The 23,361-nt window shown below is 42.0% G+C and overlaps 1 protein-coding gene across 1 annotated transcript; it reads left to right on the top strand.

Annotated features, from left to right (window-relative positions):
- Positions 1–5,685: 5,685 nt before the first annotated feature.
- LOC115253739 (TLC domain-containing protein 3A) lies at positions 5,686–21,990 on the top strand (the record flags this gene model as incomplete). The annotated part of the gene is given in 4 exon segments (XM_062859395.1): positions 5,686–6,139; positions 6,211–6,441; positions 20,238–20,336; positions 20,406–21,990. Coding segments are annotated over 4 exon segments (904 nt in total), but the record flags the coding sequence as incomplete, so codon positions are not given.
- Between the last annotated feature and the right edge of the window lie 1,371 nt (positions 21,991–23,361).

Below are 23,361 nucleotides of genomic sequence, written 5' to 3'. Positions count from 1 at the left end.
CCAAACCATCGACGTGGCGACAACGGGTTTAATCAGTGCCCTGAAAAGGACATTGAAAAACGCATAATCGTAAAAGAAGCCTATAGCTCATTGGAGGTAGCTTATGACGTCATGCGACTTTCAATAAGACATTGGAAGGCACGTCATCGAAAACATCCTCATTATTCAAGAAGTCACCCAAACAAAAACTACGTTTGAGCGAGTGCTTTCTTGAAAACGTATACAACTTTATGTAAAAGAGTCACTGTGGACATCCCAAATTGGGAGGCATGTGAGTTCACATGAAAAGGCATGTCAGCCAGACGAACATCACAGATGTGATAATCGATAATGCGTTTCATGCATTTCAGAAACAACGATGTAACCAGATGAATCTGGACCTCATTCCTTCTTTATACAACGCACGCACACTTTCGGGATAAAACTATGAAGTAATTTCACGCCATGAAAATACGTAATAGCAAACTACACGAGTGCAAAACATGATTGAAATACTCAAATCCTTGTGGAGAAAAATATGACAAACCCCCATTTGCACTTGGAGATATGAAGTAAGCAGAGCTTTTCAGGGCCCACTAAGTCGATTATATAGCTATAATTTTCAAGCGGAAACTAGAGAATTGTAACTATACAAAAGAATGGTTTAGGGGTAGGCGGGGCATTATGGACACCCGGGGCAGAATGGACACCCTCAATATTTTGAAATATGCGAACTTTTTTGAACTTTTAATGAATGGAGAATATAGTCCATTTGTCTAAAACGTAGTTTCAGGAAAGAAACATTCGAAATTAAAATTATACTTGATTTTACACGAAAAAGTTGCGTCCTCCGTTTTTTGTGCATGGAAATTATAATTTTCACACCATCTAAAATAAGATTTAGTGATTAATTTATTGCAGGTCGATTAAAACCTGATATTTCTAGAACACATGCAAGTAGTTTTGCTGTATCTACATGCTTAACATGTTTATATTTTCTTCTTTATTATATCAAAAATTAAGTTTGGAAATATCTTCTGCTGCCGGGGCAAAATGGACACTCACCTTTTTGAAAGAAGCGGCAAGGGAAAAATATAAGCTAAATCACAAACCAACCACATTTTTCGATTTCGGTACATTTCCGGTTAAATGTTCACTATAGTAGACATAGGGTGAAACAAATTGGTCAAAAAACGACAGCAGTGGAAAATAGTTGTTCTAGGCATAGCTGTACATGCCGACAAAAACGAAGCTTTATCCAAAACAGCCTGAATTTAAATTAACTGAACAAAAATGAACTACTTCGGCGTATTATTCAACCAAAATAGTTGTTTTGTAATGAAATGACTTTATAGGTGTAAATAATGTACGAAATTCGTAAAAGTCTCATGGTGTCCATTCTGCCCCGTATGCTTGAAGACAGTCATGAAAAACTAACATTTTTCGTAACATTTTTTGAAGTGGATAAATCATTTTTCTTCGTGAGCATTCTTATGCAATAGATGCTAAATAGACTTTAAAAGGATACATGTATCAAAAAACTAAACTTTTTTGACATCTTGCCAGGTAAAGTTGGCAAAAACCTTAGGGTGTCCATAATGCCCCGCCTACCCCTATCCGAAGATATTTTGAACTTGAACAGATCAGAATTCCATTCAGGAATACCTCTTGCGGTCCGCACAGACCGCAGAGGACAAGCTTCTTTCAAAGCAATAGTTATGGTATAACACAATGGAGGGCGTTGTAGGTACAAAACCACAATAAAACTCTGTTGGAGTAGCAATAGAAGCGAGTTATCCATAAAATGTGGACGCAATCAATTTGTACAGGTACCCTAGTTTGTTGAGCAACCATCAATGTTAACTTCTTTTCCAGATCAGCCTAGATAGCTGTAGAGTGTCGGTAGCGGTTTTTTTTTTTTTTTTTTTTTTTTTTTTTTATCTGTATTAAAGAGATTTTTAGCCCTAGGCTAGTTCATCTCGGGACCCACGCTTTACTTCCCTTCCGAAGGAAGAACTCATATTTTGCGAGTTTGTCGGGAGTGGGATTCGATCCCAGGTCCTCGGCGTGATAGTCAAGTGTTCTAACCATCACACCAGGTCCGCTCCACAGCGGTAGCGGTTGTCTCAATAGGAGGCAATCAGTGAAGTACTAGATTGAAAGTAGTGAGCTGGATTTTTGTATGGTGAGATGATCAATTCTCCATTTCTGCAATGAAATCGTACAAACAGCGTAGGTTATATGATTTATTGACTAACTTGATGCTGTTTGAGCAAAAGTTTGGATAACTGTGTTGCTGAAGTTGCAGGAAAAAATAATACAACAACACAGTTATTCAAACTTTTGCTCAAATAGCATCAAATTAGCCAATAAATCATATAACCTACGCTGTTTGCACCATTTCATTGCAAAAAATGGAGAATTGATCATCTCACCATACAAAAATCCAGCTCACTACTTTCAATCTAGTACTTCACTGATTGCCTCCTATTGGCTAAGAATAACATCTGATACCTGATAGATGTGGGTTTGTTTATATGTATCCATTTAGCCTCCGCAAAGAATATCAAAAGGTGTTTATATTCTGGGATGTTCTAGGTATTTCAAACTGTCCTATAGTGAAGTCCTTCACATCTACAAGAATAATGTTATGTATTTTCGCCACAAATAATAGCATTGCATAACATACTGGGATCCGTGAAGATTTTGACATTTACAATGTCATTTATAGACACTATAATATAGTTCCATATTATGGAAATTCGGTCAGTTAAACTACCTTTGAGTTCAGAACTTCAGGTCTACACTCGTAGCAGTAGCCATATATGTTATACTGAGTAACGTTGCATAATCAACCGCAGGTACTGAAGCAATCTGAAGTCTACTAGCTTATTATAAACATTTGGGACATTTAGGGTCGTCCAAACTGTAATGAAGTCCTTCAATTCTACAAGAAGAACTTTATGTGTTTTCACCATAAATAATAGTATTGTATAATCTGCTGGAATCCGCGAAGCTCTTAAAATCTCAAATGTCATTTAGAGACATTACAGGAATATTCCAGGTCAGCCAAACTACCTTGGAGTTCAAGACTTTAGGTCTACACGCGTTGCAGTATCCATCTGTTATACTGAGTAACGCTGCATAATAGAGTTAAAAAACTATAGAGGACGAATGTCGCTGCTGTTCCCTTTGTTCTCTTTCGCAAACATCCCGGGTATCTACCTGTCAAACTGCATACTTTTTCGCTTTGACATTTATATCCCTGCCTATCCCCGCCAGCAAAAGATGTTCCAGCAGCGACGCCAGCGACATTCTTCCTCTATAGTTTATTACCTCTATTCGCTGCATAATCAAACTTTATGTGTTTCACCATAAATAATAGCATAGCATAATCTGCTGAGATCCGTGAAGCTCTTGAAATCTCAAATGTCATTTAGAGACACTATGGGAATGTTCCAGGTCAGCCAAACTATCTATGAGTTCAGAACTTAAGGTCTACACTCGTAACATCAGCTATATCTGGCATACTGAGTAACGTTTCATAATCAATCGCGGCGAATGGACCAAGTCACTGAAGTCTGAATATATTATTATGAACCTTTGGGATATTAAGCGTCGTCCAAACTATCCTGAAGTTTAGCACTTGATAGTAACAGAAGTTAGTCTCATAATGAATTTTAGACTGTAATCTTCAATCCCCCTGGCATATCATGAGTCATTTCAAGATAGTTTTGAGATATTCCAGATCAACAACACTACTCCGGCGGAGACCATAGCTTCAGGTCTACACTTGTGATAATAGGTTTTGCCGCTACATAATCCACTGCACTTACCAAAGCAGTTAGAGGAACAATACGCGTTGTTATATATTTTTGGGATATTATGGGCTCCTTACTGTTATGAAGCTTAGTTGATAAAAACAACCACTGTAACTTTCAGAAGACTTGCTGGATACGATAGATTACAAACCGTAGCTTTGAATGAAAGAAGTTACCGTTACATCCGTAGACTTTAGGATCTAAACTCAAGAACAGTTTGAATGACCTAGGATATCCCGACTGATCTGATACTGTCTATTGAACTTTCAGAATACTTACTGGACATGATAGATTTACAAATCGTAGATTTGTATAGTGAAAGAAGTTACTGTTACACCTATAGACTTTAGGATCTACACTCAAAAACAGTTTGGATGGTATTTTTGTTTAAATGTTTTTTTTTGTTGATTTAATTCGTTTGTTTCAATTAGTTTCTAAATTTAACCCTTTGAAGCCGGAATTTTTCCAAGCGTTATTCTGGAGTTTTTTATACGTTTTTCTGTAGTTTTGGTGGTCAATAGTATAAAAACCGTAGAATATTATCTATCTATATAAAAATGAGTTTGAAGTTCCTTTGAGGCAACAAAACTCAAGAACGGGTGGACCGATCAGCATGACTCTTGCATGGTTCGATTCGTATTCGTGGTGGCTGTGTTTATATGTATAAAAAGTTACGAAAATCCACTAGAAAAGTAACAAAATTGAAAGAGAACTGATTTTCTATGAGCTGGGAAGGAAATCAACACGACCGAAATGAAATCAATCTAGAGTGCGGTGCTGATTTGAGCTCAACAGTTGTCAAACCACCACAAGACGGCAAGACAAAGTTTGCCGGGACAGCTAGTACAGAATATTTTTTTCTGGATATCCTAGGTCATCCAAACTATTCTTGAGTTTAGATCCTTAAGTCCATGGGTGTAACAGTAACTTCCAGTATTTGTGTGGCTTTGTCGTCGTGCGGCTAGTGTCACCAAGCATGTAATCACATCGTGCCAAGGAGCGCGGGTTCGATTCCCGTCGCAGCTGTCAGGGAAAGTTTTTGGCTGTGCCACTGGGCGTTGCATGCTAGTCCGTTGTCTTGTGTCGTGCTTCCTTCAAAGAGCGAATAGCTCACTGGAAGCATTGAACGTGTCCGTGTCTTTAAAAAAAGTCTTCTGAAAGGTTAACAGACAATATCAGATCAGTCGGGATATCCTAGGTCATCCAAACTGTTCTTGAGTTTAGATCCTAAAGTCTACGGGTGTAAAGGTAACTTCTTTCATTATACAAAGGTACGATTTGTAATCTATCATGTCCAGCAGGTTTTCTGAAAGGTTAATAGTCAATATCAGATCAGTCGGGGAGCCCCTTTTCCAGAGACCGGAGGGGTTTCACACCAAGCTAAGAACCTTCCCCGGCCCCAAAAGTACCCACACCCAAAGTTTCACGCCGATCGGTTCAGTTGTTTTCGAATCCATAATGATCAGATCTGACAGACAGAAATTCATTTTTATATATATAGATAGATATGTATATATACCTAGATTACGACACCTATAATGTGTCTAATGGCACCTTAATCTCAACGGGGGATACAACAAACACATTGGTTTGAAACCACCACACTTGTGTTTGTTTTGGAAAACCAAGTAATAGTAGAAACAACTAATTTTGATGATTATTTCAAACGACTAAAATAAGTTTGAATCAACAAAAACAGTTTGTTTACAACTATTTTGCATGATTGTATTTCAACTACCACGTTTGTTATTTCAAACTAAAGCGATGTTTCTCCGAATATATGTTTATGTTTGAGGAGCAATAAAACTATAGTTTAGCAATTAAACTATATAGCAATTAAACTATAGTATACTAACCAATAAAGCACCCTTTTCATGTTTTCTAGAATCGTATCAGCCGTACAGGCTACATTCTCCTGCGTGGCCGGTTTCATCGTGTGCAGATGGTCGTGCCCGTTGAATTTCCTGCAGGCGTCGCATTTCCTGTCCGAATCGTACGCATGGTTCGCCGCTTCTTACTTTTTCTACGACATTTGGTCCATGTACAAGGTGTACGCGGCGGAAGCGTCCAACCGCATTATGACCACGCTGGGACTGGCCGCAACCAACAACGGCGCGGCCCGAAATGGCAAACCCAGCACCGGAGCAGCGGACGCCCTAGATCAGAAACCTTCGGAGGTGCAAGCCCTGAGTGACATTCCGAGTATTAGCAACGGAACGCTAAGCATTTTGTCGGCGGGCAAGATGGGAATCCCAAGCTTCGTTCGCTATATGATCTCGCACAAACTTATGGTATTCCATCATCTGTTCATCGGATCGTACGGTTTGGTAGTCATTGCAGTAAGTTCACTAAGAACCTATCACAATATGCAATATTGTCGGTATTAACACTATTATTTTATCCATTGCAGTACCTTCGCGGCGGATTGGGAGATTGCGTATTCAGTTTCATGTACATGATGGAACTTTCGACGCCGTTCGTATCATTCCGGGGCATCCTGAGCACTATGGGCCTGAAGGACAGTAAAATGTACGTCATAAATGGGCTGGTTATGCTCTTCACGTTCTTCTGGTGCCGAGTATTCCTGATGCCGTATGTTTGCTACTACTATAGCCAGGTTGTGAATCTGCCATTTTTTGAGGTAAGTACAATGATATTTTTTGTCTTTAAGTAACGCATGGGTAATCTGTCTAACAGACACCTGAGAATAGTGCAACGTAGCGGGGCATTGGGGCCACCTGAAACGCTAACAAGACTTCTTTGTGATCGCCTCGAACCAGGGCCCTCTCGCAAACAACCATGAAGCAGGCCACAGTTCCCTACAAATTAAACCCCGTACGCCCTTCAAATTCTCATTGATTGTTGCCGGTATGCTTTACAAGAATAGTTAATTAGCATTTGATTGTGTGCAAAACTAGTATTGATCATTCTGCCCCACCTAGGGTGCTCATTATGCCCCACCCCACCCCACCTCGCAATTTTACAACATTTATAACTTATTCGGAATTTCAACTAATTAGCTTTTGTCAGTTAAGGTTCAAATGAGGATTGAAGGTTAAAAGTACACATTGGTTGAACTTAATTTACTGGATTTGGTGGCAAAATGCTTAAGTTGCTCATTATGCCCCGCCTACCCCTGATTACTTCCAGTCCTGAGCAGTGAGCAGTGAGCACCCACGGTGGTGCAGAGGGCCGAATTGAAAGATGTCCATCCGTGTCGATTGCCCGCCACCGCCTTGATCTGTGGCCAGGTCAAATTTCTTTCAACTCGTTTTATTTCGTTGTTGAGGCTGCGCCGCCATGAGCCTCTGGGTCTGATCTGTCTGGGTTTCACTGGCGTACAACAGAACAGCATAGATTTCTCGCTCGAGTTGAAAATTTTGGTGCTTCGACCATTCCGGTTGTTTTTCCATACATTTTTTTAAACTCGCAAAAGCAGCTTTCGTCTTCTTGATCCGTACATCTATGTCGATCTTGGTGCCGCCATCGCCCGCCATTTGGGTACTAAGATATTGGAAGCTTCTAACATTCTTCACTGCTTGCTTGCCTAGCTACCGTAAAGCTGGAAGGGTTGACCGTGTTCACATCCAACCATTTGGTCTTGTTAACGTTGATGGTAAAGCCTTCAGTACACGCTTTGCCAAGTGTGCACATTTTTCCGCACGCATAATCCAACAGGCCAACAGTGGTCTCAACATTGACAAAACATCGGAAATGTCAAGCATATGCTTTGCTGTTGGTTGATGCGTGCGTAAAAGTTTGTACACTTGGCAAAGCGTGTACTGAAGGCTTAAGACCTGCTGCCGAGGAGCGGTTGGCAAGATCATCGAGGTTGCTCTGCATATCAGAATGTCGTTTAGCTAGGAGAGCAACGTCATCAGTCAATTCTAAGTCATTTAGGTGCACCACGATAATGGGCTGCCACGTCAACCCAGGATTTGGTTCACGGTCAATCGCACCTACCAGGATCACGTCAATTACGATGAGGAACAGTAGAGGTGGTAGTATACATCCTTGTTTCACTCCAGCAACGACCCGGATGGGATCGAACAAGACACCGCTGTGCAGTACATTTCACGAAAATGCCCTATCTGTGCTTCAATAAGGCCGATGATTTTCTTAGGGACACCCTTGCGCCTGGAGGCTCCCCACATGTTTTCGTGATTGAGACGGTCGAAAGTTTTTTCGTAATCAATGAAAACCAGGTAGAAATACTTTTAAATTTCATTTGTTTGCTCCAAGATGATACGGAGCGTGCCTGTATGGTCCACACAGGATCGTTCGGGAGGAATCCAGCTTGCTGCCGTCGGAGAGTTACGTTAACCTTCTCCTGTATCAGGTTAAGGATTTCTTTGCAGAGGACTTTGAGAACGATACACAGTAATATGATGCCCCGCCAATTATCGCATTCACTCAGTAGCAAAAAAAAGCCGAGCTGAATTTTTCTTCCTAAATCCGTCATGATCAATCTGCTGCAATTTTGACAATCATTAATATTTTTGGCTGAAAATTTTACCACTTCGTCATCAATATATTGATAATGTATGGACAGAATTTCAAATTGATAGAAATTATATATTTTGAGTTATAACAACTTATATGAAAAAATCCATTTTTGGACATCCCTTTTTCAAAAATCCGTATTTCAGTGAAAAATTTAAGTAGCTTCATAAAAATTTCACTGCAGCGTCAGTGTTCGGGGGGAATTTTCACGTGGTTCGGACGTTCGGACTTGCAAAACTCGATGGCCGAATAGAACAAAAGTCGGACGCGTCTGCTCGGTACAAGATTTATTTTTCTACTGCTTTATCTGACAAAGGTTTTCTATCATAGAGGTACAACAAATGCGTGTATGTAATGATGTGCGTGTCTGCACTGAAAATAAAATGGACTGTATTTTTCTTGCTGCGCAATCATACACCCCCCGTTGGGTCGTTAGATTCAACATCTGGGAACAGACAGATCCTGGTAACTGCCCGTTTGTACTCGCTGCCCGCCGTCTTGACGGTAACCACTCTCACCACCTTGTCCTCGCCTGGATGTGTGGCAGTGATGCGGCCTAATTTCCACTGCTGGGGTGGAACATTTTCTTCCCGTAGTAACACCAAAGCACCTACCTGGATGTCCAATATACCGTTCTTCCATTTTTGTCGTGTTTGCAGAGTATGGAGATAGTCCACGGACCACCTCTTCCAAAAATGGTCCCTCATGTACTGCACGTGCTGCCACCTTGACAGCCTGCCGATTTTTTCCCCATCATACGAAGGCTCCGGAATCGCTTGACCAGTGCGCCCAATCAAGAAATGCGATGGAGTTAAAGCCTGCAAATCATTCGGGTCATCCGACAAAGGGCATAGCGGCCGCGAATTCATAATCGCTTCCGCTTCCGCAAGGAACGTCGCCATCTCTTCGTACGTTAGTCTTGTTTCTCCTACAACACGCTTGAGCAAGTGTTTCATTGCCTTGACTCCGGCTTCCCAAATGCCGCCAAAGTGTGGGCTTCGCGGCGGTATGAAATGCCAGGTGATGCCTTTCGTGGTACAGAACTCGGTTAGCTTGTCCTTGTGTAATTGGCTTTGAAAGAGTTGTCGTAGGTCCGCTAGCTCATTAGCTGCTCCGGTGAATGTGGTAGCATTATCCGAATAAAGATCAGAAGGAGTGCCACGTCGACTCGAAAATCTTTGCAACGCTGCCAAGAACGTCTCCGACCGCAAATCTGTGCACAGCTCCAAATGTACTGCCTTCACAGCCATGCACACGAACACCGCAACGTACGCCTTTACAAATTTTGGTTTCCTACCACTCTCTCGGAGTACGAACGGTCCGGCAAAATCTACGCCAGTCGAAGCAAACACAGGTGCAGGGGTGACACGGTGACTCGGCAACTGACCCATGAATTGGTTCAACTGCGATGGCTTGTGCTTGAAACATCTGTAGCATCGACTAGTAATCCGCTTGACAGTCGTCTTCACCTTGATCGGCCAATACTGCTGACGAATGATTGAGATCAGAGCATTCTGACCAACGTGAAGGTTTTTCTCATGTAGGTGGCGAACCAGCAGCTCGACCACCGGGTGCCTTTCCGGTAGCAGTAGTTGATGTTTACCTTCATATGGAATGTTTGAGTACTTCAGCCGCCCGCCTACTCTGACGAAGCCTTCATCATCTACGAATGGGGCCAACCCCGACAGATTATTCCTCCTTTTTCCTCCAGATTGCAAGTACTTCAACTCTTCCTTGAATTCCTCCTGTTGCACGATTTTGAAGATAGTTTGCGTAGCTCTGGACAGTTCTCCAGCGGTGATCGCATTGCTGACCGGATTTCTCTTCTTCGAACGAGTTATTTCAATAAACCGCCACACGTACGCCCAGGCACGTTGCAGTCGTTCAAAGTTGCTGACTCGACACCAATTTGTTGACGGTTTTTCTACGGTTGTTGCAAGGACACTTTTTGAACTTCGCAGTTCTGGCAGGTCTTCGTCCGCCAGCACAGGAACGACTTCATTCTTCACTTGCCGAGGTTGTCTCTGCTCTGGTGCTGCTCTCCACCAAAGTTCTTCTTCAATCAGGTGCTCCGGACTACAGCCTCGTGATAGGACATCAGCGGGATTGTTCTCAGACCTGACGTAATACCATTTGTAGTTCTGAGTCAGCTCAACAATCGTAGCTACCCGGTTGCACACGAACTCGTTCAAAACCGCAGGAGATTTTTTCAGCCAGCTTAGACAAATCATCGAATCGGAGTACAGTGTTACACTGTCGAATTTCACTTTCAGGGATTCAATCGCTTTCTGAACTAACTGCGCCAGCACTAGTGCTCCACACAATTCAAGTCTTGGTATTGTCATCGGTTTCAGAGGGGCGACTCGGGATTTACTGCATACTAGCTGAATGTTGATCGTGCCGTCGCTGGCCTCGCTTCGAACATACAGAACCGCACCATATGCGCGCTTCGATGCATCACAGTACCCAAGTAGCTCGACCTTCGTAGCGTCACCGGGGATGACGCACCTTTTCTTCCTGATTTGTCGCACTGAATCCAGCTGTTCACGAAACGCCAACCAGAGCTGCATCTGTTCATCGGGTAACTCATCGTTCCATCCTAGCTTCAAACGCCATAGTTCTTGCATTAGCAGTTTCGCGGTGGTGACTACAGGACCTAGAAATCCCAGCGGGTCGAATAGCATACTGATTTCCGAGAGTACCGTCCTTTTCGTGGGCCTAGCTTTGTTGAGCAATGGGAGAGGTACGTTGAACACGAAGTAGTCTTGGCCCGGATTCCAAATCAAACCAAGAGTCTTGATAGTGTCATTGATCTCAGACATTTCAAAATCTACCTGTTTCTCCTGTAACTCCGATGGAATCAGTTGTAGGACCTCTGCACTGTTGGAGCAAAATTTATGCACGCCGAATCCACCTCTATTCAACATAGCCGTTAGCTGCCTGTAGAGTTCCTTGACCTCTGCTGCTGACTTGCCACCAGTGAGAAAATCATCTATGTAGCTGTCCTCCTTGACAACCTTTGCTGCCGCAGGAAAGTTTTCCGCTTCGTCCGTAGCCAGTTGAATCAATGCCTTTGTTGCCAGATAGGGAGCACTCGAACAGCCGTACGTGACTGTTGTCAATTCGAAGGTAGACACTTCGTTCGCATCGTTCAGCCAAACAATTCTCTGGTATTTCCTATCCTCAGGATGTATTTGTACCTGGCGGTACATTTTAGGTACGTCCGCTGTTAGTGCCACCTGATACGTGCAGAAACGCAGCATGATAGTGACCAAATCGCTCTGCACGGTAGGTCCTACTAGTTGAGTGTCGTTCAGTGATACGCCAGTCGATGACGCCGCCGAGGCGTCGAACACTACCCGAACTTTCGTAGTCGAGCTGGCCTCCTTATAGACTGCGTGGTGCGGTAGGAAATAACCTTGTTCGGGGTTGTGGGATACTTCCTGCATATGGCTCAAGGTGACATATTCTTCCAGAAACTGCTTGTACGATTCTTGCTTGGACGGGTCCTTGGCTAGACCGATCATCAGTCTCATAAACCGACGCTTCGCATTCTCGTATGAGTCGCCCAGTTGACTCTTTCGATCATTGAACGGTAGTCTCACCACGTATCGCCCTTCGCTGTTGCGGCTATGCGTCTCTTCGAAATGCTGCTCTACAGCACGTTCTGCTGCAGTCATCTTGCTGGTATAATACCCTGCCTCTAATTCCCAGAACTTGGAGAGGGTACGATTGACATCTTCGTGGGTGGTGTTTAGGTGACAAACTCGTTGACGGATAATTGGTAGCCGGGTTTTCGCTGAACCGCTTACGACCCACCCAAATACTGTTTCGGCCAGAATCGGGAAGTCGGAACCAATTTTGAGACGCCCTTTCTTCAGAACATCGTAGTACAGCTCAGCGCCGATAATGACATCGACATTGTCCGGCACATTGAACGTCGGGTCTGCCAGCTCTATACCGGCAGGAAGTGGCCAGTTTTGAGTTTCTACCTTACCTGTTGGTAACTCGGTGATAGACGGTGTTACGATGAAGTCAAGAACAGCTGTAAACTCGCCATCCCGAGAGGACACTTTAGTTTGGACGACCTTGTTGACCGTTGTCTTCATTCCGTTCAGTCCGCAGATAGTAATCGGCGGATTGATTACCGAAAGCTGCATGTTCAGTCGCTTTGCCAGTTTCTCCGTGATGATGTTGGACTCGGAACAGCAGTCCAGCAACGCTCTGCAGGTAGTAGTTGCGTTACCCGAACCAAACACTACGATCTTCGCTGTAGACAGAAGAACCTGTTTCGGAACTGCTTGCGTTTGTGTGCAGCAGCTGACCGTTCGCTGTTCTGCTGCAGGCGGCGCGTCTTCTTTCTTCTCTGCTTCCACTTGATTTTTTGGCTGAGCAGTCTCAACCTTCTTCTTGGGATCATCGGAGCGCTCGTTGTGGAGAAAACTGTGGTGATGCTTGGAACAGGTCTTGCAGTGCTGGTCCGATGAGCACTCCACTGTGCGATGCCCTGGACGCAGGCAATTGAAGCATAAACCCGCTCTTTTGACCTTGTCGAAACGTTCTGGTACAGTTAACTTCTTGAAGTCGACGCACTTGTAGATAGTGTGGGAGTTGGAGCAGCACGGACATGACTCCTTGTTCGTTTGGACAAACATCTTCGTCTGCCTGGCCTTCGACGCTGCAGGCTGCTGGCCAGATTTAGTAGTTGCCGGTGGTTGATTGATGTGGGTGTAACTCGATAACTTCTGGAGAACGCGACTGCGCTCCTTGAGGAACTCCATCAGATCGTCGAACGACAGCAACTCCCCGCGATTCAGTGAGGACTCCCACAGCTTCCTGCTTTCCCTATCTAGTCGCTTACTGATAAGGTTGATTAGAATCATCTCCGATAGGCCCTCTACCGGTAGTTCTTGATTCTTTAACGCGTCAACGTGCTTCGTACACGTCTCAACTAGCTTTCGCATCTCGTCGCCATTTTCCCTGGTCAGTCTCGGTAGATCAAGCAACGCATCGATATGAGTATCGATTATCAATCTCTCATCTTCATAGGCGTCCTCCAGTAAACGCCATGCTGAATCGTAGTCATTGTTGTTAATCACCTCTTGGTCGATCTTACCTGCTGCGTTACCGATCAGGGAGTTTTTTAGGTGGTACAATTTTATCGCCGGCGATTCGTTCGGATAGCGGCCCATTACGGTTTGAAACATACATTTGAACGAATGCCAGTTTTCTAATTTCCCGTCAAATGTCGGCAATGGTACTTGAAGGTGAGGGACGCTTTGTACCACCTGTGGCCTTGGAAGAAACTCTGACGCGTTGGCATTTAGCGACAAAGCTTGGCTTGATTCACTCCTTTGCAGTTCAGCAAGTTTTGTTTGAGCCAATACGTACAACTCGGCATGGAGTGTTTCAAAATTGAGATAATCGTTTTTCCACTCACCTTTTTTATCCTTGGCGACGAGACTTACCGCTTCGTTGTACACCAAGTCGTACTCGTCATACGACTTCTGAATCGTTTGCAGTTGAAGATTCAGATAATGCACATTCTTCGCAGCATCCAGATTTAATGCTTCTTTGATACGAAACATCTTCTCCTTTATCAGCTCCAGTCGTTCACACAGATTCTCCATCTTACGCTCCATTTCTTTTTTCTCTTTTTTCGCCCGGTCTAGCTCTTTCTGGTAGGCAACACTGAGCTGTAGCGACCTTGGCAAGGGGTTTACAACGGGATTCACTAAATTACACTGATCACTTTCTTCCGTATCAGCAGCTTCCACACGAACGCTTGATCCCGTCAATTCCGCCAAAAGGTTTCTTCTTGTTACACTTCTTGTCACCCTTGGGGTTTCACTGTATTCTTTTCTCGGTTTCTTTTTTTGTTCACTCATTTATCTTCATTATGTTTTAGTTTGTTTCGATATCGCAAGCTTTAATCGTCACACTACCACTTTCGTATTTCACTTCTGTACATACCCACACTTTTTCCCGAAGCGTTGCGCTTCATTCGCTTTTCCTAACACAGCTTTTGTGTGCAGCAACCCAACACAACACTACGTCACTACACCGCTCGGGTGGATCACGGATCCCATACACTTCTACACATTCATTGGAAGCCCTGTGCTTCGCATGTTATTACTAGCACGCCCTGTGCGTGAAGCAACCCACCACAAACATAACCTAACTTCGTTCCGTGCCACACCACCCGGGTCGGGAGCTTGCTGACACAAGTACACTTTTCTTCGTTTGAAGCGTCGCGCTTCGCTTGCTTTTGCTGGCACACTTTCTGTGTGCAGCAATCCAACACCAACACACTTGTTTTACGAAAGAATTTTGCTTCTGGTTTTCTTCGTGGCCGCACCGCTCGGGTGGGAAGCCACTGCCACAATCACTTGAGCCTTTTCACTGAAAGCCCTCTGTTGGCACACCCTGTGTGTGCAGCCCATGAACATAACCACACTTCGGATTAGTAACTTCCGACCGGGGCAGAACGCCAAGTCGGAGACAAAGCACTACTCAATGATCGGCTGGCGATCTTCCGCTCTGTGCGGGCGGATTCACTTTTTCACTAGGATTATGCTAGCAAGAGCATCGTGGTTTTTTGAACACGTTTATTCCTGCACATCGCTGCGCCGATTTGCAGCAATGGCGGCACGGTACACTTGTTGCAAAATCCAACGTTTTCTTGCACTCGCGATCGCGGTCACAAACGAAACCGATCGAACCATCCGGGAATCGCAAAACCGTCCATATCCGGATCCCGATAGGACCAAAAATGTTCGGGGGGAATTTTCACGTGGTTCGGACGTTCGGACTTGCAAAACTCGATGGCCGAATAGAACAAAAGTCGGACGCGTCTGCTCGGTACAAGATTTATTTTTCTACTGCTTTATCTGACAAAGGTTTTCTATCATAGAGGTACAACAAATGCGTGTATGTAATGATGTGCGTGTCTGCACTGAAAATAAAATGGACTGTATTTTTCTTGCTGCGCAATCAGTCAGTAAATATAGGAAATGTTGTGGTCAAAATTTGAAATGTTTTCATCCAGCCGTTTGGGCCACAGAAATCGTCAAAGTTGAAGTACCACTGCGGGTACTTACAGTTTTCTCTCCATATTGACCACGCTGAAACACCGGTGCAGAAAAAAAGCCGAGGTCAATTCGTTCCATTAATGTTTAGATCTAAGTTTTAATAAACAATCCATATTATATGACATATGTTTATAAATTTTCGTGTGGTCTGCTAGTTGTTTATGCATTTCTACACGTAACACATAGTGCGTTACGCGTTACACGTAATGCATTACAAACATACATATGTTAGTGAATATACATACAAGTATTGTACAAGTAGTTTGTATAATTTACAAATTTTGGCAACTGTAAAAAAAATATTATAAGTAAACAAGTTGTGGGGTATTATTGAGAACCACAAAGTATGATATAGATAGACATGTAACATCACTTGTTTGCTTATGAACAGTAGCCAAAATTTGTAAATTACTCAAACTACTAGTATATGTTCGCGCACAGAGCGAACGTGTGTAGAGTAATATTGAAATACTGTCCATTTAGCTTCCCTCTTGTCGTTGGAACACGCACTTCTCATCCTAACTGCTTCATTGGCTGGCAGGCGACAAGCGACCAAACGAATCAGCGAGCGGTGGTGACGGCCAGCATCATGCGAGCGGACGGTGGACGAGAGACGCGGTGAACATGTTTTGCCATGTTCGCATTTGAGCATCGACTTGAGCACCAACCAATGCGAGCGAGGCTTGCGCTGATTGGTGGGTGGTATGAAATGGGAATGCTGGGGTAGAGTATATAAGTGATTACATTTTCTTGCATCAGGATCAGTGTTTGTTTAACCTTTGTCGAATAAACATCAGTGAAATCCAACCACCAAGCGTTTTCCTTGGACAGCCACACAATCAGCCTTTTACAAGGCTAACACTTAAGAGTTATTCGTCGTCGAGCTATCGTCTGCAGCTTTGTTCCTGCGGCCCTCTTCAGTGGGAAGAGCCGGCCAACCTCCGTCCAGTGTCCGTGATCGGACAGTATATTCACTAATATACGTATGTTTGTAACGCATTACGTGTAACGCGTAACGCACTATATGTTGTTACGTTTGTTAATTGTTGTGAACATTTTGTCTGTTTATTTTGTATGTTTTACTAAGGTTTGTACATTAGTCCCTGAAATTTAATGTGCATTTGTAGCGTTCCAAAAATTTCAGGAGCGATCCAGTACAAAACGCACAAGCCGTCCCCTAACACGGACATCAAACTGTAGACGGTCTTGTGTTGTTGCCCGAATCTGGATGCCCCTTAGGATTAGAAATTCCTAGACCAAAACAAGCTATGTAAGCAAGTAACGCTGCAAACAAAAGGCAATCCGCCAGAAGAAATACGATTACAGGATTGACTGATGGACCAAAAACAAAAATGAAACCTCGTCATCCTGGGTTCGGACTTAGTTATCTATTTAGATAACTGGGCACAATTTATGTTATGTGTTGCATGTTTGTGTTTTGTGCATTTGTAATGTTCCATTTTGTTCTTCGTATCTAAGTTCCCAGACGTGAGGCCTGATACGGAAAATAAAATGAGCATTTGTAAGGCTCCAATGTATTCGTTATATTGGCGCCCAACGTGGGGCATTGTGCATTATAAGGTTCCAATGCATTTTCCGTTACAATGTTACGTGTAGAATGTCATAAACAACTAGCAGACCGTACGAAAATTTATAAAAATATGTCATATAATATATATTGCTTATTAAAACTTAGATCAAAACATTAATGGAGCGAATTGACCTCGGCTTTTTTTCTGCACCGGTGTTTCAGTGTGGTCAATATGGAGTGAAAACTGTAGGCACCCACAGTGGTACTTCAACTTTGACGATTTCTGTGGCCCAAACCGCTGGATAAAAACATTTTAAATTTTGACCACAACATTTCCTATATTTACTGACGCTGCAGTAAAATTTTTATGAAGCTACTTAAATTTTTCACTGAAATACGAATTTTTGAAAAGGTATGTCCAAAAATGGATTTTTTTATATCAGTTGTTATAACTTAAAATATATAATTTCTATTAATTTGAAATTTTGTCCATACATTATCAATATATCGAAGATGAAGTGCTAAAATTTTCAGCCAAAAATATTGATAATTGTCAAAGTTCCAGCGGATTGAACATGACGCATTTTAGGAGAAAAAATCAGCTCGGCTTTTTTTTGCTACTGAGTGTACAGTCCGGTCACCCTTTTTGAGTATCTTTACTAAAAGACGCCTTGCATCCAGTCAGCCCGAAAAACCGCGGTTTCCATATGTTGCAGAATAATTGATGAAGCAGTTGTGTAGATACTACGGAATCAGCTTTGAACATCTCAGCTGATACGCGATCGATCCCCGGGATCTGTTCGATTTCATGCTACGGATGGCTGTTTCTATCTCCTGCACTGATGGAGCTTCGGTGTTGACACGGGTAATACGCCGAATCCTTGGCGGATCATGCTGAGGTGCTAATGGCGTGTCCGACACTCTTTCCAAAGGGCTCGAACTAGCGTTTCAACAGCCGGGTCGGTCAATAACTGTCAAGACGTAACGGGCATCATAGCATTCATTTTAATCCCACCACTGCGACGGGAAACATCGTAGAGGAGACGGATGTCGCCGGTGTTTGCGGGTTTCTCTTCGTCGGCTAGGGAGTCCGCTCACGCTCTTTTGTCCCTGTACTGTTTTAGATCGAGGTTCGGAGAGGAGGTAAAAGATAAGATGTGGCTTGCTCGATGATCAAACTAAAAGTGCTGGTCATGTATTTCGTTTCTATAACGTCAGTTCGAGTGCGTTACATTTCATGTGTTACAATACGGGTATTGCGCGATTGCTCATAGCATTTCTTCTGTCATTCGACAGCACATAACAGTCCCGTATACATGAGCGTTTCACTTCCTTCTCGAGAGCCGACTAGCGCTGATAGGCTACGGCTTTAGCTTCTTGTGGTTTCGCTTGCTCTGTCTCGAATATTCTTTAATCTTTATTCTGAACTCTATAAAGATTTTGAGCTACAGAGATTTGCTCCAAGGCTTCACATAGATTTATTTAGTAGGTAAAGAGTATTTACTCAAATTTGGCCAATTATGACGTTTTCGGTTTTTGATTCAATTCCAACCTGGGTACTCCCTGGCCAAGTTCGCAGGGGTTGACGGTATTAAAGTGAAGGAGTTTCATTTTGATTATTGTAATGTAGTGTTCTTTAGTGAAACATATCACCTTTTTAACACTTTAATGCGCCTCCAACGGTTCATCACGAACCGGCTGCTGCAGATGGAGTATGGCTGATCATATGCATCAGACATGCTCGATAAACACGGAGGAACCGCCAGGGCTCAGTAGAGTCTATTCCCAAGCAATAGTTCCAAATCGGTTGGATTTGAGAAGGTTTTGATGATCGTTACAAATCCTAATAAAAGTTTTATAGGATTTGTGACTGGTTTTGGAACCTTTTACAGCCAGCTGACTTCAAAATGTTGTTTGGGCTCTATTTCCCACGTTTCTCGGTTGATTTTGATTAGTAATTTATTAATGTCATAGTCGCTTTTTCGAATTTCTACAATGTTATACTTTATTATATTTTATTTAAATATAGCAATTAAAATTAACCAAAAAATTAATAGTGGGAAGGAGATTTGCAGCACTTAATTGTGCTGATAGATTCGAAGCTAACGTGCGAACACTTGACGTGACAGTTTGGACTGGACAAAAAACTGACTGCTTTTTTTTAACTGAACAACGTTACTTTTGTATGACTAGGTTGACATTTCTAGGCCACGCATGAGAAAATGACATGGTTTATCTTGATAGGATCGATAGGACAGAACGAATTTGAATATTTTTCATAGTATTTGTAGGGGGATGAATACATAATAGTTGACAAGCAATTTTTGTTTATCTCTTAGATGATGTTATGACACCAACAGAAAAATATTAGAAGTTCAGTTACATGTTTCTGTAGGTTTTGGACTGATAACATTTTAAGGACACAAGAGATGAACACAGAGAAGTAAATATCAAAAAAACAATTTGACACAGAATCGACTATATTTTAACATACGGGTCGACTGATTCGATGAATCTGTCTAGAAGTAACTAGAAGACAATTGACGCTAAGATTGGAAAAAAAGCTTGCAGTTGGGACTATACTACAATAATGGCCGATAAGAAACAATGCGCTAGACAGCATTAATATTCATTTTTTTTTTAATATTTAGTATGTGCATGACGGAACAACTAGCAGGACACAGTTCCAGACGTCTCTTTTTAATAACGATATTCAACATATTTCCAATAAAACTACACTTCAATAAAGCAAAGGCTAAAGCTGCTATGATAGAACAGATCAGAATGACTTAATTGACTTATTGACTATTGGGGATCTACTTCGAATAACTGACAAATTGACAAGAACCTTACTAAATACATGGACCATACTACAAAAAAAACAATTGACAAAAAGAAAAAAGGGGAAACTTTTATTAAAACTATTTTTGTTCAACGCAGGCCAAAACAGTGTCGACTTGGGCCACGCACGCCTACGTACTTCTGTGTGTTGAAACAAAAATAGAGGCTCCTAGAAGCAAATGTAGGGAAAGGGTGCGGTGTAGAACATAAGCACAGTGTTGCTACCGCCGTAATCACTTTGAAAAAAAAAAAAAATTCCAACCTGGGTACTCACGTCTATAGGAGTACTAAATGCGCCTAATTAGGATTATCTGCCTCCTCTTGCAAGTGAGCAAAATCAAATCAGGATAATCAAATTAAGCGCGGTTTGACGCTTCGTTCGTCAGATAAAGTAAGAAGGGTTTTTCAATATCTCACCTTAATCATAAATGTCTCACCTTAATCATAAACGTACATCATATTCAATTCTAGGCAATTTGGCGTCTCCCCCGAGGTTGCAAGATTAGTATTCTGGCTCTGTTCCTGCCACAGCTTTACTGGTTCCGACTGATGCTTAGAGGAGCTATTAAGGTAAGTTATTTTGCGATTCCAATTTAGTGGCACGGATTATTTCCAGACGTTCCTTTACTTTTCAACTAGGTGTTCTTTAAGAACAAAAAATCCGCTGGAAATAACGCGGTAGCAAACGGTGCAGCTACCAATGGAACCGGGTTAAAACCTTCGCAATCCAAAGACAGTGAGATAAGATCGTTAATGTAAGCAAAAGTAAAACTATTCTGTCAATCTTCGTTTCTAACTGTTCAATGTTGATTTAACCATGCTTGTACGCGATGGAGAGCGATATATAAGAAAGTGTCATTATATGGATTTGTAATCATTTTTCTAGATATTGGAGCGAACAAAAATAGTATGGATTTTGAACAAAAGCGTAGAATAGCATGGTTTTCTTCATACCAATAGGTTTTGTCAAGCTTCCCTCTAATCTGACTAGTCATAGACTTAAAAGCACATTTGCATCTAAGTGTTATTTTCACCTGAAAGCAGATGTGCACACTAAAAGGCTAACCAAAAGTCCGGCTGTTAGTGGCTGGAAGTCATTGATAGTGACGATCTGTTCGTCATTGGCATTTTACTAGCGGTACAATTCATTTCTTAAAGGGAAACATTACCTTAAAGTCTACACATACTTTCCGTTACAGTACTAAAGTAGCAAGAATGGTATTTTTATCACTTGCTTATTGGAACTTATACAATGCAATAGATGATAGATTTCTTAACGCTGATAGTATATTAATTAGAACAAATCCCGCAAAATTTATTCGAACAAAAATTAAGTTGCTAAATAAAATTATCTAACAAAATTTTGATAAAACTCTAACCCAACCACATTTAAGTAGTTGGCTTCTCAGTGTACCAATTTCTTTGCGAACATAGCATTTCGAGACAAAAATGCAGCACGTGGTCAAAAGACCCATCTAAAACTCAAACCTATTGAATATCAATGTGAAAGGAGCTTTCATTTTTTTAGAAATATACACGTTTACAAAATATTTGGACGTATTTTTAATCGTAAGTGTGCAACCCGAAGAGCATTTGTGCAAGAAGGCATACACTGGGAAAAGAGCGGAGGTAATCCGAGTAGGAAATATAATAGATAAGATAGCGATTATACACACACACATACACCCGACGCGCGCAGTTGATTATTGCCTGTTGATCGAAACTACTAGAACGCTACTATACTAGAATGATACAAATTGAAGCCAAAAATGTAGTGTTTACAGTGATGATGATCGGACTTCAACACGCTGCTGGCTGTTAATCCAAAAAAGCCCACCTTACCCCATACGTGCGAAGACCTCTTCCAAGTAATTTATTAGGGACAAGGAAAATCAACCCAAATCAAACGGCAGACTAAATCATGTTCAGTGTCTAATCAAAACCGATCATCATGCAAATTGAAGCGGGAGTAAAATATTGTAATTGTTGTATACATGTTATATATTGGAAGCCACCCGTGATGTTAAATGTTAATAAGGGAAAACCAAATGTTTAGAAGATTGTATATTTTGGGTCTTACGGAAACAGAACACACATTATTGATAGTAACAAGAATTTATCACCAAGAAAGAACAAACAACACAATAAACCGAATTGAATCAAAATAACCGATGTTTTGTGTGAATAATGCTAGATATCGGCAATAAAATTGACTTTAATCTGATTGGCCGCAATGTGTTCAGTGTTTTTCAATCCGAACGTGTCCTTTGTACTCCTTGGTTCGATATATTATATGGAATGTAGAATTACGGGAGAATATTAAGAAGAAATCAATCTGTACGGCTGTAAACTAGTGAAACGTGGTATGTATCAAAAAATAATGTACTAGTTAAATCTATGGTACTAGTGTACTAGAACAAGTTCCAGCGGGAACGTGGAGCCACGTGTTAGTGTCTAGGGTGGCTGAGAATAAGGGCTTACAGGCTACATCCTGTGATTTGAAAACTCATCTCGTTCTGCATAAAATGTTCATACGGATATCGGGGGGACTATGGACATGAGGAGAGTCTAATTAGAAAACTTTCAGAGTATTTGAGCGTTGCTGCATTTATATGAATAGATGAGCTCCACGCCTTCCTGTACCAACCGGATCAGTGTCGAACATCAACATTGCAGGGTTGTTGTCCGGCATTCTTGCAACATTCCCTGCTCACCGTATCCTTCCGGCTTTGGACACCTTCTGAATGCTGGGTTCGCCGTAGAGTGCAGCGAGCACGTGGTTCATCTTTCTCCGCCACATACCGTATGCGTGATAATGTTTGTACCATCGTACAAATAAGGTACCCATATCACCTGTACACACAATGTTTTGGTTTTTATTGCATGCACGTAAGCTCTAACTCATATCACAGTAGGTTGCGGGTAAAAAAATCCGATTTCTTAAGTTTAAAATTTGCACCATGAAGGGGTAGCAGCGGTAGTCGGGACTTGTCCACGCGCAAATGTTAAAAAAGACATTTCAGGAGTGTTCAGGAGAACCGTAAAACAGTCTTAGACCGAAAAAAGCAAGGGCAACTATTCCCGAAGGTGTCCACTGGTCGTCCAAGATTAACATGGATTAAGAAAGCTATCGCTGCCACCAAAAATAAGATTTGGGTGAATTATATGCGCTCAATGAGAAAAATGGCAAAGAAACTCGAAATCAGCGACTTAACGGCATGGCATATCGAAAAGGAAAATTACGGTGGCCTTTATGATCCTTCGACCATAGAAAAAAAAACTTACATTATTACCAATGGCATCCAGGAGCTACGAGTAGCGCCATATAAGAAAGTCTTGAATTTGCCCGAACGCAAGCTCCGTTTTTTTCGATTTCCAAAAAACTATCGATCCGTACCAAATTCCAGAATCAATAGTTATTATAACTTTTGTTTGTGTGCCAATGTCTACACCATTATGCAATGTCAAAATAAAAAAATAAATTCAAAAATTGTTAATCTTGACTTTGACACTACCACGGATACTTTTCGACATTTGCGCGTGGACAAATCACGAGCTAGGTTGCCACTTAGTCATTATGCAAGTGTAAAACTAA

Source organism: Aedes albopictus, chromosome 3 (genome assembly GCF_035046485.1).
Source record: "Aedes albopictus strain Foshan chromosome 3, AalbF5, whole genome shotgun sequence".
NCBI lineage: Eukaryota > Metazoa > Arthropoda > Insecta > Diptera > Culicidae > Aedes > Aedes albopictus.
The sequence above is the reverse complement of the archived record's forward strand: the minus strand, read 5'-3'. Positions and strand labels throughout refer to the sequence as shown.